The 15,468-nt window shown below is 36.9% G+C and overlaps 1 protein-coding gene across 6 annotated transcripts; it reads right to left on the bottom strand.

The window, feature by feature from the left end:
* Window positions 1-2,053: 2,053 nt before the first annotated feature.
* On the bottom strand, window positions 2,054-14,922 carry LOC143447533 (uncharacterized). 6 transcript variants are annotated; one of them, XM_076947724.1, is made up of 26 exons: window positions 14,548-14,922; window positions 13,205-13,393; window positions 12,834-12,995; window positions 12,653-12,746; window positions 12,331-12,466; window positions 11,963-12,053; window positions 11,793-11,897; window positions 10,679-10,762; window positions 10,429-10,557; window positions 9,793-9,933; window positions 9,597-9,674; window positions 9,332-9,386; window positions 9,170-9,255; window positions 8,849-9,048; window positions 8,172-8,637; window positions 7,907-8,029; window positions 7,692-7,766; window positions 7,400-7,510; window positions 6,329-6,429; window positions 6,084-6,230; window positions 5,783-5,884; window positions 4,720-4,779; window positions 3,946-4,053; window positions 3,696-3,816; window positions 3,318-3,483; window positions 2,054-3,042 (listed from the first exon to the last, which is right to left on the bottom strand). In XM_076947724.1, the coding sequence occupies exons 3-26, from the start codon at window positions 12,993-12,995 to the stop codon at window positions 3,002-3,004; spliced, it is 2,982 nt and encodes a 993-aa protein (XP_076803839.1). In that variant the 5' UTR covers window positions 13,205-13,393; window positions 14,548-14,922; the 3' UTR covers window positions 2,054-3,001. The 6 variants fall into 6 exon arrangements, with proteins under 6 accessions (XP_076803839.1, XP_076803836.1, XP_076803838.1 ...); XM_076947721.1 differs by lacking the exon at window positions 4,720-4,779 and adding an exon at window positions 5,440-5,592 and having other exon boundaries at window positions 14,548-14,921; XM_076947723.1 differs by lacking the exon at window positions 4,720-4,779 and adding an exon at window positions 5,440-5,589 and having other exon boundaries at window positions 14,548-14,921.
* Window positions 14,923-15,468: the final 546 nt, after the last annotated feature.

Here is a 15,468-nt window from a genome sequence, read left to right as displayed (position 1 = left end):
ACATAAACTGGCCGGCGATCAAATTAACCGTCGATAAATTGGCCGGCGATCAAATTAACCGACGACAAATTGGCCGTCAAAAGGTCAAAATTCTAATTCACTATCTAGTCACTTCTGTTTATTTCAATAAACGTTTCAATGTGTATTGAAATAAAAAACAATTTTGTTAAAAACAAAGGAAATAGTTACAAACAAATATTTACTTTACATATCATATACTACCGAGTTTAAAATTTTGACCTTTTGACGGCCAATTTGTCGCCGGTTAATTTGATCGCCGGCCAATTTATCGACGGTTAATTTGATCGCCGGCCAGTTTATGTCACAGTCAGTTTGTCTGCGGTCAATTTACGTCACGTTCAGTTGACCCCGGTGAGTTTGTTCGCGGCCACTTTCCCGCGGCCATATGTCGTGCTCCCATTGGGAAAGTTGATTTTGGCTATTTGAGGTTTAATTGATGTAAGATTTATATTATGAGGTAGATTTATGTTACTATGTGATAACGTTAGGTGAACAAGAAACAATGAACAAGTAGCTTTGAACAAACGATTTTTTCCCGTGTAACCGTGACAGTCAATCTTTAAACCACTGCGTAGTGAGGACGTCTTTGAACTTTATGACAGGTAATTAACCATGAAGAAACACAGTTCAATTTGTGGTAGCACAGATAGGCTACTTTCTCAGTATAGAAGCAAACGACAAAACATTCTTTATATGGAACATAAACTCGAATATAAAATCGCGTGCTATTATAACGTTTTTTCCATGCTTGGTGTACATGTCAGCACACAGTGCCAGCTCTTGCTTTCAGGACACAAACTAAAGATTCCAGAACGTTTCCGACATGACGTTAAGGAAGTGTATGAGCGTTGTACGAAAAAAAAACAGATAAAACTCTATAGTTCAGTTACTTCTTGCTACAGGAAAGGAAATTATACTGGACATCTATAGGACAATTGAGTTTCACATTGTTCACAGAATTTCATGTTTTAATTAGCCTTGTTGCTGCTAGATGCTTCCAATAAGAAGGTTGGAAACTGTTTTGTGGTTTGGAAAAAGACCTCATAACCAGTCATGTTAATAAGTTAATAGTTTAATAATAGTTAATAGTCTGTTAGTAGTTTCCTTGAAGACTTGTTGACTCTTTTTGATTACTTTGGCTTGACCGTCATCAAGCTTTGAATGGACGGTGATGCTCTGTTCCATGCGTTCTCTTATTTCGTGCAAAAATAAAAATCGGTCTAGAGCGCGCTACACATCTAAATTAAGATAAGAAAAAGACAATACTCGCGGGCAACCGGAGCTCCAAAAATTTCTTTAAGTGCGCAGAAATGGTGAAGTCCCCTCCCGCCAAACACCCAAATATCATGAAGGTCGACACGAACGAATCCCGAATCTATTCGTATTAGAACCAAACAATAAAATTTCCTCAAACAGTTGTCAAGTCTTGCTTCTAAAATGACGTAATCGATAAACAAATCGCTTTCTTTCGAAAAATAGTGTTTAAAAAACGATTGAAAAAGCAAAATCGTTAGGAAAACGACCTTCATTGTAAGTACTGCTGACTCTAGTTTAGCTTTGTCGGGAAACTAGATCATAATTTTTAACAAAAGTTTGTAAATTTATAAGTAATATTGTATTCGGGTTCGCCATTGTTGGTATTCGTGTTCGCCCGAATCTTCCATAAACGCGATATTCGGCGAATCTATTCGGGTTTGGGTTCGTATCGGCCCATCCCTACTTCACAGTAAATTTTTTCTCTGTCTTTTGTGTTTTTTAACAAACGCGCAAACAATTTGTTCATGAATGAAAATTAACGCAAAATCGAAGCAGCCCACAACACGGCAAATGGTCCATCTATCCACAGATTACTTTCTGGGTGATCTCCACAACGCTGCTATCAAGAATGCCATATTTTATAAAAGGCTTATGAATTCAAAGGCAGTTTTGTATCTCTGAAATAGAGCACTGGCTCAGTTATTAAAATGTAAACTACAAATATTTAGCTGACGTAGAAAGCGTAATATCAGCAAGTTTAATTAATACAAACTGCTCGTATAAAGTTGTATATTTTAAGATGCAAAATTTAGGATGACCGTCAAACAGATAATGCAAAACACAGGAAATATATGTCGCTCTAGTTCTGATCTTTTCATAATGAGAACGTGCTATAAATATTACAAAAATAAAACTTTGATGCAAGCAAAGAAAATTAGACACACGACTATAGTTGGAAGATGAATTAATAAAGCACTTTTAAAAAATGAATTAGCGACAGTGGTGAAGTTTGACAGTGCAGAGTTTGAGATGTGAACAATGGCAATATCTCTTTCTTACTTTTGCACAATTCAGCGATTTGAAAGAAAACTGAGAGAAGAAAAATTGAAAAAAGAAAAAAAGAGAATCGGACAAGAGATTAGAAACAAAAAAGCTCTGAAAACAAAATCAGATTTCAGAAGAATGCAAAAGACTTCTTTGTCACAGTATACACGAAAGTATTCCATAAACATGTTACTATTATTACTCAAAAGGCATTAAAAGCTTAAAAGTGTGGACGGATATACTTAAAACGGTAAGTTTCAAGGCAAATCTAACAAACAATAACACGTCGTTTAATCTTATGAGTACAACACAGCAGGAATTAAAAAAAGGATGGACGGTTTTACTTAAAACACTGCGTTTTAAGGCATTATTTAACACACAATAACATGTGGTTTAATCTTACGGATAGCACAGCTGGAAGTAAGAGCAAACCTGCAATGTTTTCTAAAAGATGGACGGCACAGTTGTTTCTTGCTGACAGTGAACTGAAACACTCTCTTATAGATTTGCAATATCGTAAAAACTAACACAGATAAATGGCTTGGAGAAAAATTAAGTTTTAAAAAATTACAAAAATGCAGTAATGAGAAGTAGCAAATGCCTAAAAATGAGAAACACGCAAATTATTTGGACGCATGAAAACACCAACATGAAACTAATTATAACAAATCTCTACAAATTATTCGACGCTGTTCGTAGTGGAGAACCGACTGTTTGAGTCTGAAAAGGAAAAAAAACGTTATATATCAATCAATTTGACAGCTAAATATGTGGTAAAATAAATTTAAAGTCGAGTTACAGGCGACAAGCCATCCAAGACTTGATAAACGTTTTAAAAATTCATAATAGATAAAACTGCATAAAACATTCACTAGCACCTTTAACAATATAAAATTTTCGAATCCTTTCCTTTATAAGTAAAAAAAATTTAAAAAAAATTGAGACGATGCAGTTACGTCACGACTGGCAACCAATCTATCGCCCATCTCACTTACGCTCGGGGGATATATGTGGCGGAGATAATCCTCCGATGCGGACGTTTCCCGACGAAGTGGGGCGACGGGTGGAAGAAGTGGGTCGGACCATTCGCGCCGAGTTTGGACGCGGGGAAATCCCCGGTTGTGGTGGGTAAACGCTTTCAGGATGTCCAACTTTCCTGCCCTGTATAACAAGGAATAAATTGTGCGTTTGGGACAGAATTGCGTCGTACGGTGAAAACCACTTAAAGCTGCAATCGCAGAGAAATTCAATGCGGGACCTCACATGTAACACAAACCACACAATATTTGGAAGGAAAAATGACACTGACAAAAAACATTTCACAAATGTTCCAAACATGTTGGATAACCAAAAAAAAAGCACTTGTATTCTACCTGCATTCCTGGAAGAGGGATCGTCGGCAATCTTCCTTTGTAAATGTGTCCGTCGTGTCCTTGAAGTTCAACTTCCTCTCGAGCAACGTCCAGGACCGCTTCCTCTTCTTGCCAAAGTTCGCTAAATAAGACGTCACCTTACGTCATACTTTTTAGAGCAACGGCAACTTGGGCCTTATACGAGATAGTAAGAGCCAATTATTCCACGGCGCTGAAAAGCACTCGGGTATCAACAAGTTAGCAGCTTCACCTTAGATGAGTCAGTCTTGTGTAGCGGCGGTGCGGATAAGTGAGGGTGTAATTGCCACCACAAGCTCTTCCGGATGGAACTACGGTGTCCGGCTCCACACCTTCAGCCCTGCAAAGATGAGAAGAAGGATCACTTCGTGAAGACGAAACCCACCGTAGGAGAAGAAGCAAAAATGACTGACAAAGCCCAGGCGTTTATGACATAGCTCAATGTGCAACACAAGGTGGAACTAGAGAAAACTTTATGTAAAACCTGAAAGGATTTAGGTTTAAATTACAGAAGCTCGAATACTCTCCGCGCTAACACAGGACGTCCACTCAGTCTTTTTGGAGAATTAAAAAAAAGTTTGATATAAATTGTTCCAAAATTTTGTGGACGCTATGTAGTTTAAAACGCAAGATAACGACGACCAATGTAATATTTTCCTTTGATTGGCCGATCAATTGCAAAATAATAATTTCCTGAATGACATAAACGGCATATACATGCAAACGCATTTTCTAATTTCATATTCGCTTTTGAAAAGATTAATTTAGCTTACAAGCAGATGAAAAATACTGTGAAAATGAGTGATGAGTAATCAATGTGATTTCTATGTGTGGCAGAAATAAACAATTTAAAAAGCTCGTGGGAAGACGCACAGTCGAGCACCGTGAGCACGCTCGCATGCAATTACAAGATCGAATTTAAGTTAGGAATCCAATTAGCCGATTCTATATCGCATGGACAAAATTCATGATCAGCACACGCTCCATGCACTGGCTGCCCGGTTACCTCAGCTCCCTCAGATACTTTTCGAAGGGAATAGTTGGAAGTCTCTTGTACACAGGCAACCTGCGCCACAACATAGCACAGTCGCGAGATTGATTTCACCAGGAACAAAGCAACGCATACGCCTCGAAAGTAACAAACACAGAAAAAATTTCCCAGTCCAATAAATTATAATTAAGAAAGGTTTTAATAAAGCAGTTGGTTGGGGAAAGCGATTTTGCTCGTCATGCCCTGTAAATGATTAGCTTCAAATTTGCACTCGATTTCTCAAAGATTTACGGTTTGTTTCAAAGAACTTGCTGGAAAGGAAATTCCCTGAGCAAACTTTCACTGCATTTACTATCTGGCGTTTACGACCTTAAATCACCGGAACTAAAAATAAGTTCCAGTGCGTCCTTCTCCACTTCACCGGTCGAAAATACTAGCACTAAATAACATGCCAGGGAGAACAAACAAGAAAGACTTGCTGTTCAGGTGCAGGAGACGTTGTAAAATTAGACGTTGCTTTGCACAAAAAATAACACAGTTCAACGCTCTGACCTTAAGTTGACCTGTGCTCTAAGCAAATAAATTGTGAAAGTACTTAAGCTTACAAAATAACTTTGCTCGACCAAAAGTCCTAAATCGCTTATCTAAGCTGCGTTAAAATCTGTACATTTACGATCTTACCCATTCCTAAATAAAACGGACACTTATCATTGGCCTGCCTAACACAAAACTAACCCTTGCATTTCTGGCTGGTAGGTGCCTGGGTAGGAAGATTGGGTTCTGTACACCAGTTCGTCCAGTTTTCTCAATCTGGCTAATTCTCTTTCTTCTAATGCTGCCTTGAAGTTGGACGAGTTCTTGCCAAACATCATTCCCATGAAGTGACTTCTGACGTCATTACAAAGATTTAAAACTTATTCTATGATGTCAGAACTAAAGTTGAGAAGCGAATTGAGATGTGTATATCAGTATTGAGTGTACTGTATATTTTATGAGTTGGATTAAACGCCATTCGCTGAAAGAGAAATATTTTGTGCACAACAAAGACAAGATTTAACATGTGAAGTTGCCTACTAACCCTTTGCCTTGCTGGCGAATCTGGTCCAGCTCATATGAAGTATATGGACGGACGGACTTGGACGATGGTAGACCAGCTGTCGCCGGTATAGAGGGTATTGGTCTGTAAAAAGTAGAAGTGTAAATTGAAAGTTAAATAATAAGACCCAGTGCGGTTATATTAAAAGCTTCTAACAATCTTAGTTTCTGTATACCACGACTTTCATTTATTTAGACCTACAGAGAATGTCTATAAATTTAGTTTAATGTTTTTGAAAAACCGTTCTCAAGAAAACCAGGAACACAGGTGGATCATTCCCTACCCAGTCGAGGCTAAATCGACAGGCCTGTCGCACGATATGCAATGATAACTTTGCAGGAGTTGCTTTCTGAAGCCAGCCGCGTCATCGCCTTCCGCGAAACCTTCTTTAACAGGTCGTTGTTCTAGAAGTTTCCTCATCGCTTTCAGTCTGGTTGTATAAACAACGTGGAGATGTTATGAAAGACATGTACGCATGTTATGGCCGTCCATGAAAATGTCTTAAAATGTATGGCAGTGACTGCTGACCTGTTTTCCAAATGCTGTTTCAATGCTTCCAGCTCCATTCGATCAAGTTTGCCGTCCACTTCACCGGACAGTTTCTTCAACGCTTTCTGCCATTCGCTTTCCTGTAAACACCGACTGTCATAGACATCTTATAAAGCCTTTAATTGAATTATTCGAACGCAGGCGGATTACCAACCACAAACACACGACTTGGGTGTTCAAGCGACCGTACATTACCCGGCACGATGTTATGTTTGTGATATCGCGGTTTTCAAATATTTTACGAGTCTGGCAGGACTGTACATGTCCGTGTGAACGATGTGGACCAATATGTCGTGGAGTGACTTCATCAATATACACACTGTACCGCTGTTGTGTTAATCTTTGGTCGCTATGGAAACGCTAAGCTACGAACGCGTCGTTTCGCAACGAACGACGGTCAGGCCGCATTTACTATTTTGACAGGTTCAAGTCTTTTGTGCTGGAGCCACGCACTTAATAAATCTTAAAATAACAAAGCGCTACCATCAAAAGCAACACGAACTTTGAGAAAGTCGTCTAGAGCTCTAGATTAAACACAATAACAACCATGACCAAGTCCAATAGAACGGGACAAATGCAAGGGCGACTTGTATAGCTCCGAGATATTAAGACACGGAATGAATAGGCAAGTGTTTGTACAAATAATAAAAGCGTTCAAAGAAATTTATAGGCTGGTTCAAGATAACGCAAATTGTCAAAGATTGCAAACGCAAAGTCAACCCAAGCCCGTTCACTGAATGAAAACTTCTTATCATTTTCGGATATCGAGATGGTGATCCGGTTTCGAGATTTACCAAGCAAACATTACTGCCCATCTTCATACGTATACATGCCTGTCCGATCTAATCCAAAACGTGTTAACAAAGGGAAAGATCGAATTGAGTCTCCGCAAAGCAAATATTGCAGCGAGCTTATGGCTAGCGACCTGAAGGCTGCGAATCTTACGGTATGTCGGAAGTATACCACGGTGACAAAGCGAACGATTAAAAGCATTCTTAAACGAACTACGGACGATTAAAACAAGGACAACGTAACTGTGACGACACAAACCTGCCCCAAGATCTTTTCTAGCATTTCGTCCAAGTTCTTTGTGATTTCGTTCGTCGTTGAGTCGAAGTCTGTTCGATTGACTTTGGTAGCCAAGGCACGTTTATCCGCTTTCTGATCATGAGAGTAACAGGCGATATTAAAAGGTAACGGTACTTTGAACGAAGCATAATAGGCAGATTAAGTGTTTGCGCAGGCAAAATTAACAGTAGCAATTGTTATTTAAAACGTGACGGCGATTAGCGCCAACTGAATCGAATATTTCAACAGAAAAGTTTAAGAAAAGTTGGCCCACCACATCAATCTCCATCTTGACATTTTCCTTATCCGCCTTCTTTTCTTCAAGTCTTTCCGCATACCCATAAAGCGACTACAAAAGAAAATATATTCGATGACCCAATGTAGCTAAGTACATAAATGAATTGTGCTCTGACATAACCACCAAACGCCCAGATTAAGCCAGCCAGTATTCCACTTTAAGTAAACGCAGTATATACTTAATTCTCTCACGTCGATGTGTTTTTGTTTGGCGTCGTGTTCTTCCATTGCAGCATTGACGAGTCTGTAAAGCTTTTCAAGCTCGGCTTGAAGGTTAAGCAAGGCGTTTTGCATATTGGCGATTGTGTCCGATTCCTGCCCAACACAAGTATTGGTGTAAAAAACATCTTAAAAATTTTAAGGAATCCTGTTTTTAAAATAAAACCTAGAGCGGAATATCGATTCAAAGGAGGAAAGATTATTTGTGTCTGCTCTTTTATCTAAAATTATCCTCGACCTTTTGTTTCATATTGCTTCTTTTCCTGGACAAAGCCATTCTTTCCGGAAAAGGGGTCGGAAGAGGAGCAACACGCTCTGAATGAGCCGAAGTGTGATCTCTATGAGTGGAAGTATGATCTCTATGAGTGGGAGAGGGAGTCATATTAGAAGAAGTGGGAGATGTGCTACTTGGAGTTGGAGATGCAAGAGAGGATTTAGAAGAAGAATGTTCGGAAGTGGGAAGTGCGTGAGTGGACGTAGATGTAGAAGTTGTTTGAGTGGGAGCTGGTGTCACGTGAGTAGGAGCAGGTCGGGAAGATGCTGTTTTTGCTTGGTTTATCATCTGTTGACTCAGAGCTTTCTGAGTTGCCTTAACTAGCTCCAACTGTTTCTTAAGGTCCTTAAACTGGCTGAGGATGTCTTTCACAGCTTCGTATATTTCCTGGTTCTTTTTACTCAAATCATCATCGGTCTGCTGCAGCTGCCTAGGTTTAGAATATATTCTGTCAATATGTGCACAGCTATGAGACTAAAACACGCTTCTGCTGCTTGGTTGTTCAATCCTTTAACCGTTCACAATCTGGTGTTAATAGATTTCTACTATACATAAAATATTCTTTCCTATATCTTTCACTGTTATGACTGGCTGTTGTATCACAGTGTTGGTTTCCTATTAAAATCTACACTAGCTCATACTTCACATGACTGCCCATCTTCTGGCCTAGTCTTTGACAAGCTAGTTCAAGTTTTCTCAAATCGAGAGCAGTCACTCCATTTGCCAAACCTCCAGCCGACTCATAGCCTGAGCTCTCCCCGCCCTCAGTACCATCTGACGCGGGCCTCATTGAGAGTATGTTGTCTATGCTATCCTGCTGTAACTGCAACAGGTCTTTCAACTGAAAAATGATAAAAGCACGGTCTGTGTATTTGCAACTGTTTTTTAAATTCATTTTAGAATGTTTTTGTTGCAAATTTGATAAATTTTCTATAAGTGAAAAGCCAACATTCGCATCATACCCGATCCTTTTCTTTCTCCAGGAAACTTATGGCTTCCTTGAGCTTAGCAAGTTGTTCGAGTAGGTCTTCTGGGATAGAAGGTGCCTCTGTTGCGCAAAGCATAAAGTGAATATTTCAAAAAAAATAGGAACATAAAAATCTTAATACTTTCACTTCACTCACGTTGATTGCGTAGCTCATCCAGTTCAGATTTATCGGCTTTGGTTGGCATTGTTTCCTGAAAAACAGTCATTTACATGGCCACTGGTTAGTCTAGTACACTATAAGTTCTGATTCAACTACTGTAGTAAAAAGTTGTACATTCACTAGTGGTTTTGAATGAGCTTGGTTGGGCTTAGGTTTTTCAGTTTCATATTTTATATGAAAATTTCAACTAGGGTTTTATTTTAACTTCTCTGAGTTTTCTAAAGAGACTAAAGACAATCACCTCAAGTACAACGACTCTTCCATCCAAAGCTTCATGTCTCTCACTGAGCGCTCCGATTCTTTCCAGCATTTCAGTTGCCTGAAATTTAATTAATTAATTCTTTAGAATAAATCTGCATGGTTCAGCTCATTCACAATCGCCAAGAATGTGAAGATATTACAAATAGGAATTGCAACTGGTAGAAAAGGCGGCACACCTGCGGAAATCTTTCCTTAGCAGAACTGAGTCGCGAACTGGTTGGACGCGAACTTGCCGGTCGTGAACTTGTTGCACTTTGTGCAGGAGTTGGAAGTTTAAGTTCTTCTTCCTCGTCAACTTCTTTTCCTTCCGCAATTTCCTGCAGATTGAAAGTATTCAACTTAGTGTAAGAATGATGAAATTGTAAAGTTTAGACAGTGGTTGGTTCAATAGGAATTATAATTTAAAAAAAAATTGAACAAAACCTTTCACTTTCAAACGTTTTCAGAAATTGAATCCTTTAACTAAGCTCTCATACTGTTTATCCGAAAGTTATCATGACCAAGACAGTATCAGTACCAGCCATGTTCTGGTATGCGACATCTCACACAGAATTTAAATATCATTCCAAATTTAGTTTAATGTAATGCAGGACAATAATTGCAGGGAAATAAAAGATCGTACAGTTGCAGCAAAACAACTTGGTGCTTGCAGTTACCTAATGACATGGTTTAAGGGGTGAGTCAGACACAACAGCAAGTTTATACTAAGCTAAATTTCAAACAGCCACAAGTACGTCACACTGCTCATTAACAGCTGCTTGACTCTGTTGTAATACTAACAGTCATTAAATTAAATAAACTAATATATAAACCTTTTGCTTTTGTAGTTCTTCAATTTTCTTCATGTGTTGGCTTAGTGCCTCTTCAAGCACTGGCCACGTTATGTAGTTTTCAAACTCGCTTGCATCTGGATATTGGCGTAATTTGGACGATAAAGCATCCTGCAATGCAATATTTTGTCATATGACAACATCTGCAATAATTATCCCGCCAAAACTGTGCTTACATTGAATGCATACAAACGTGCACCTAAAACAAGGTTTTTGCTTATATAACACTCACCAATTCACGCTGAAGTTCATTTATGCGGCCATCATAAGCTTCAACTGACTCTAGACGTGAAATAATTCCACTCAAATCTCCGGCCTGAAGAAATTTAGCATGTTGTAAACAAATAAATCTCTATTACTGATGAATTTGCCTATTTTTTATTTCCGGAATACATATTAACTAAACAAAGCACTATATCTCAAAAGATGCAAGAAAAATTGCAAAATCAGTTAGCGGTATTTATAAAATCGTAGCAGTTAACATTAATGTTTTAAGCAGTTTAATACTATGTTTGTATATGTATATAAATATATGTATATATATGATACTATGTTTGTAAAAATGCTTGGATACTTTTTGCCTACGTGCAATGGTGTGTGTGATATAAAAACTCATTTCCAAAGAGTGTCAGAATCAATCCCAGTTATATAAACGATTTATGAGAAAAACTTTATTTTGAAATTGTTTGTGTAAAGTTATCCACAAAAGACCAATATAATACACTACCAAGGTGTAGAATACAGAGCTGATACGGTATAAAGCACTCCTTAGCGCTCAAATAAAAACTCCCATTTAAAAAAAATAAAAGTTATATGCATTGACTGGATGATAAATAGCCAGCCATAGAGAATGTCATTCATCAAACTTTTATATGTGAGGTTTAAATCCCATTGTGTATTGTTGTACGGCCCAATAAAGTGCTTTTAGGACGCGTCAATTCAAGGTGGCCGGCTTTATAAATGGGATGAGCAATCTTCGAGATTTCTCTTAACTCTTGGTAAAAAAAAGAAACAAAGAGAGAAAAGAGATGCCGGTACATAAAACTTCACGTTTATCTTTTGTTTACAAAGGAAACACACGGCCAATTGTGAGAATGTAATTATATATATTGTGGTACTTTGAATATATATGTAACAGGGACAGACATTTCATGGTTTTTCAAAATTTTATGTCCTTACCCTTTATATTCATTGACCAATGACGATATATATCATATTTAATATCTTGTAATTGTTACTGCAACATATCAACCTGTGTTACTAAAAAATAATTTTTGTGATTTATCTCGTTGCATTTATAAGAATATTTTAAACTATGTTAAGAATTCAGAAGTGATTTATTTTACCTTTTCCATTTTCTCGCTCAGTCTTTCCATATCTGACTTCATTTTGTTTTGATTGTCTCGCAAGTCACGCATTTCGCGCAAAAGGTCATCAATTAGCGAAAGAGCCTGAAAGTTGGAGCTTACAAAATGCCAGCTAAAATCATTTAAATGCGTTTGAGTTTTACACAAACCTTTGTTACACCAGTTTCATTTGCCTCCACTTTCTTCTGCAATTGCAGATGTTGCCAGACGTCAGCAGCTGGAGAAACAGAAGTCCCAGATCTGCAAAACATATGATTCCTTTTTCATAATGAATAATAACCAATTGATGGTAAAAAAATTGCAATACAACAATGACAGCTTTATCAAAGAAAAATCAATTTTGATTTCATATTACTATCAGTCTCGAAAAATAAAAATAAGTTTGAATTGAAAAACAGAAACTAGGTGCCAGTTAGTTTATTAAGCAGCATCTCCTATCAATAAATGCTACAAAAATGCTTTATGACAATTACTTACACAGAAGAAGTAATATTAATATACTTAATTGTCAACGTACCTTGCCTTTTCTATCAGATCATGGTTGCTTGGTAAAGAATTTAAAACCTTCAGCTGTGTTTCCATGTGAGAAACCTTCTTGTCTAGCTTTTCTACTGAAAGAGTTCGCTTCGGTAACTCTACAGTTGGTAGTTGGCCTACAAATTATGAAAATCAACAAAAATCGGTATTTTATACAAGCAAGTCTGACAAGCTGCAAAGTGTTTAATGATAAGATTTTAATCATGTATAAACATCATCGAATAAGTACATTAAATGATTGTAAATAGGTTTCATTTAATCAGCGTAAAATCATTAAAAGAAACTATCCAAGATATATTTACTTGAATCAACTTCTGTGATGACATTTTGAAGATCGAGTCGTTTTAATATGGAGCTTAGTAAAGTGTGAAGTATGTTAAAGTTCACCGCACCCACCTGAAATACAGTATAACAATTGACAACAATAAGCTGACATCCAAAACATCTGTAACAAAAATTTATCTTTCCAGTGTTTATTACTACCTCTGGACTCCCCAGGGACAAATCTAGAAGCTCATTAAGTGTCTTCTCAGTTGGAAGAGTTTCTTCAGCTGGAAGAGTTTCTCCAGCTGGAAGAGTTTCTGCAGCTGGAAGATTTTCTCCTTCCAGATCAAGGACGTTGGAGTTTGAAAGAGTAACAGACATCTAAGATTAAATAGGAGGTTTTTAACTTATGGAAACGATTGCAAATGTATGTGGCTTTGTGCACGACCAATCTACATATTTACAAAAAAATTTTCTTCAATACACATTTTTTTATAAAAGGACCTTTTGAAAACAAAAAAATGATTCGCATTTATTTAAAACGCACTACATTTATAACTAATCTGCCTTGTACTTCAACAAAAACTTACCTTGGAAAATCCTCAGGCTTTGCAATTGAATAGATTTGTTTCCAGTTCAGTGCGTGGTTATGTCTGAAATGTGATTCTAGTGTGGCACAAAAAAGCAGAGTATCAAGCCAACCAAGCAGCAGATAGTCTACTTCATGTTACTTATTTATTTTACCAAGTCACTGTGTAGTTTAGTTGTTTGCGATTCACCTAAAAATGTAGGTAAAAAACAAGAAAACGTGTAATATGTACAGTATTCAGCAACAGATAATAATAAAGTGAGTTTTAAAAGGAAAAAATTTTTAATGTTCTTTCAGGGTTTTGCTTGTAATAGTTGCGGACTAACAAATCTGAGTAGCACACTGAAATTTCTTGTTTGCTGGTAGAGAACAATTTCTTTTAGAAAACTTAACATTAACACCTATAGGCCACTTCTAAAAACATATGTAGGCCTATCTTGTACAAAACATATTTTTCCTTCAAACCTTTTAAAACAGAGCGTTGTTATCAATAGAGCCAAAATATAATTAAAATTATTTGAGCTAACTGTTCTTTCTCATGACAAAAATGATTTAAGTGCTGTCAGAACTGAATCACCAAGTAATAAGTTATTAGAGCTTTTAACCAAACCTGGTCAAAAGGTAACATGAATAATAAAAGTTGAAGTAACTTGTAGGCTGTTGTTTATGAAATTGGGATACACGTAAGTGACTTAGTCATTCAACTTGCAAGAAACCATTTTTGGAATCAAACAACAACGATTTTATGCATAAAATATTTTGAGCTCTTTACTTGCTCAGTAAGAAACAAAATTGGGGGTGAAAAATGAAAGAGAATTTTACCTTAAAACTCAGCTGAAAATGGTGATAATAACAATGACAGTAAAGGACAATGCTAATAATGGAAAATGGTGGCAACCTGTGTTTCTATTTCTGTTATAACTTTGAGAGTTTGGGCATTAAATAAAATTGAATAATTTTTCAAAAAATCGTTAGGATGTTTATTAGGCTATGGAAGTTGGATTATTCCAGGGGAGGAATTAAGATCGAGATCGATGTTGAAAAGAGCTGTTGTTATAAAAGAAATGGAAATACTAGTTATGGTCATTGTCCATTATCATCATCGTCTATGTTACCGCCTTTGACCATTGCTTCCATTTTCTAACAATGTCGCATTGTCCATTACCCCTTAGCTTATGGGAAAATCAACACTGGAGAGAATTTATATGATATCTGAATAATATCTGGATTTCTTGGGGTCGTACACTGAAGGTTGATATGATATGCCATGCCCAAGGGTAATTACAACAACCGTGTTACGATTCCAGAAAAAGATAATTGTTACAGTCTAGCAACACAATCTACCGCTTGGCTTCTAAGCGTTTCCTAATAAAGGCTGTAGCAGTGAGCCGACTTCGTGTCTTCATCGACCGTCAATATAATGTAGCCTAGCTTAGCTTTTCACCGTTCTGCCAATGCTTCTGCAATTCTTGGCAAATCCTACCATGAAATCCAGATCTTCTTTTTCGCTCTCAACAAAAAACTTTCCGGTGAATTTTAAATTAACTGGTTTGGCAGTTTCATCAATGGCAATCAGCCAAATCCCAATCACCAGTCACCACCGTTCAAGTTAACGTTTCTTAATCCTGACACCAGACTGAAAACTTTTGTTAAAAACTACTTAAAGTTTAATGAAACTGAATGTGAACTAGTGAACACTCAACATGCCAAGTGGAAGCTTATTGAACCAGGTATATTTCTGTCATAATATCATCCGCATATTTTTTTGCAAATAAATTTCCTTCGCATAAATGGTAGCTTAGCAACATGTATATGACGTCATTCGTTTTACATGTTCAAACAACAAAATCATATAACCCGTAATTTACGGTTTATTTAATTTCTTTCCCAAAATGTTTTCTAGAATATTTTCAGTAAGTTTGACAAAAAAAAGAAAAAATTTAATATTCTATATATTAAACAAGTTTTTCAACAAAGGGCTATTAGCAGATGCCATGAAAGTATTAAAAACAATTAATTTATAGACCTCAACCATTTGTCATTAATTAACTTTTCCATGAGTTGATAAGCTTTAGACTTACGTTTACAGTAATACACCAAATTTGCGTTATTACAAATTATATCAAATGTTTTAAATATTTTGACTACTTTTTGTAACTATTTGTTAGTTGTTACAATAAAACGTAGGGAAGTAGTTTAGTTTTAAGCTTTAACAGGGAGTTACCCTTAAACGGTAGGATGTTTATTGTTCTATTTTTGACAAAA

Source organism: Clavelina lepadiformis, chromosome 2 (genome assembly GCF_947623445.1).
Source record: "Clavelina lepadiformis chromosome 2, kaClaLepa1.1, whole genome shotgun sequence".
NCBI lineage: Eukaryota > Metazoa > Chordata > Ascidiacea > Aplousobranchia > Clavelinidae > Clavelina > Clavelina lepadiformis.
The sequence above is the reverse complement of the archived record's forward strand: the minus strand, read 5'-3'. Positions and strand labels throughout refer to the sequence as shown.

Coding starts and splice junctions, on each gene's coding strand:
- LOC143447533 (XM_076947721.1), bottom strand. CDS start 12,995: ATGTCTGTTACTCTTTCAAACTCCAACGTCCTTGATCTGGAAGGAGAA. Junction 12,467..12,652: donor CATCACAGAAGTTGATTCAA/GTAAATATATCT, acceptor CATAATTTGTAG/GCCAACTACCAACTGTAGAG. Junction 5,885..6,083: donor GTCGATTTAGCCTCGACTGG/GTAGGGAATGAT, acceptor TACTTTTTACAG/ACCAATACCCTCTATACCGG.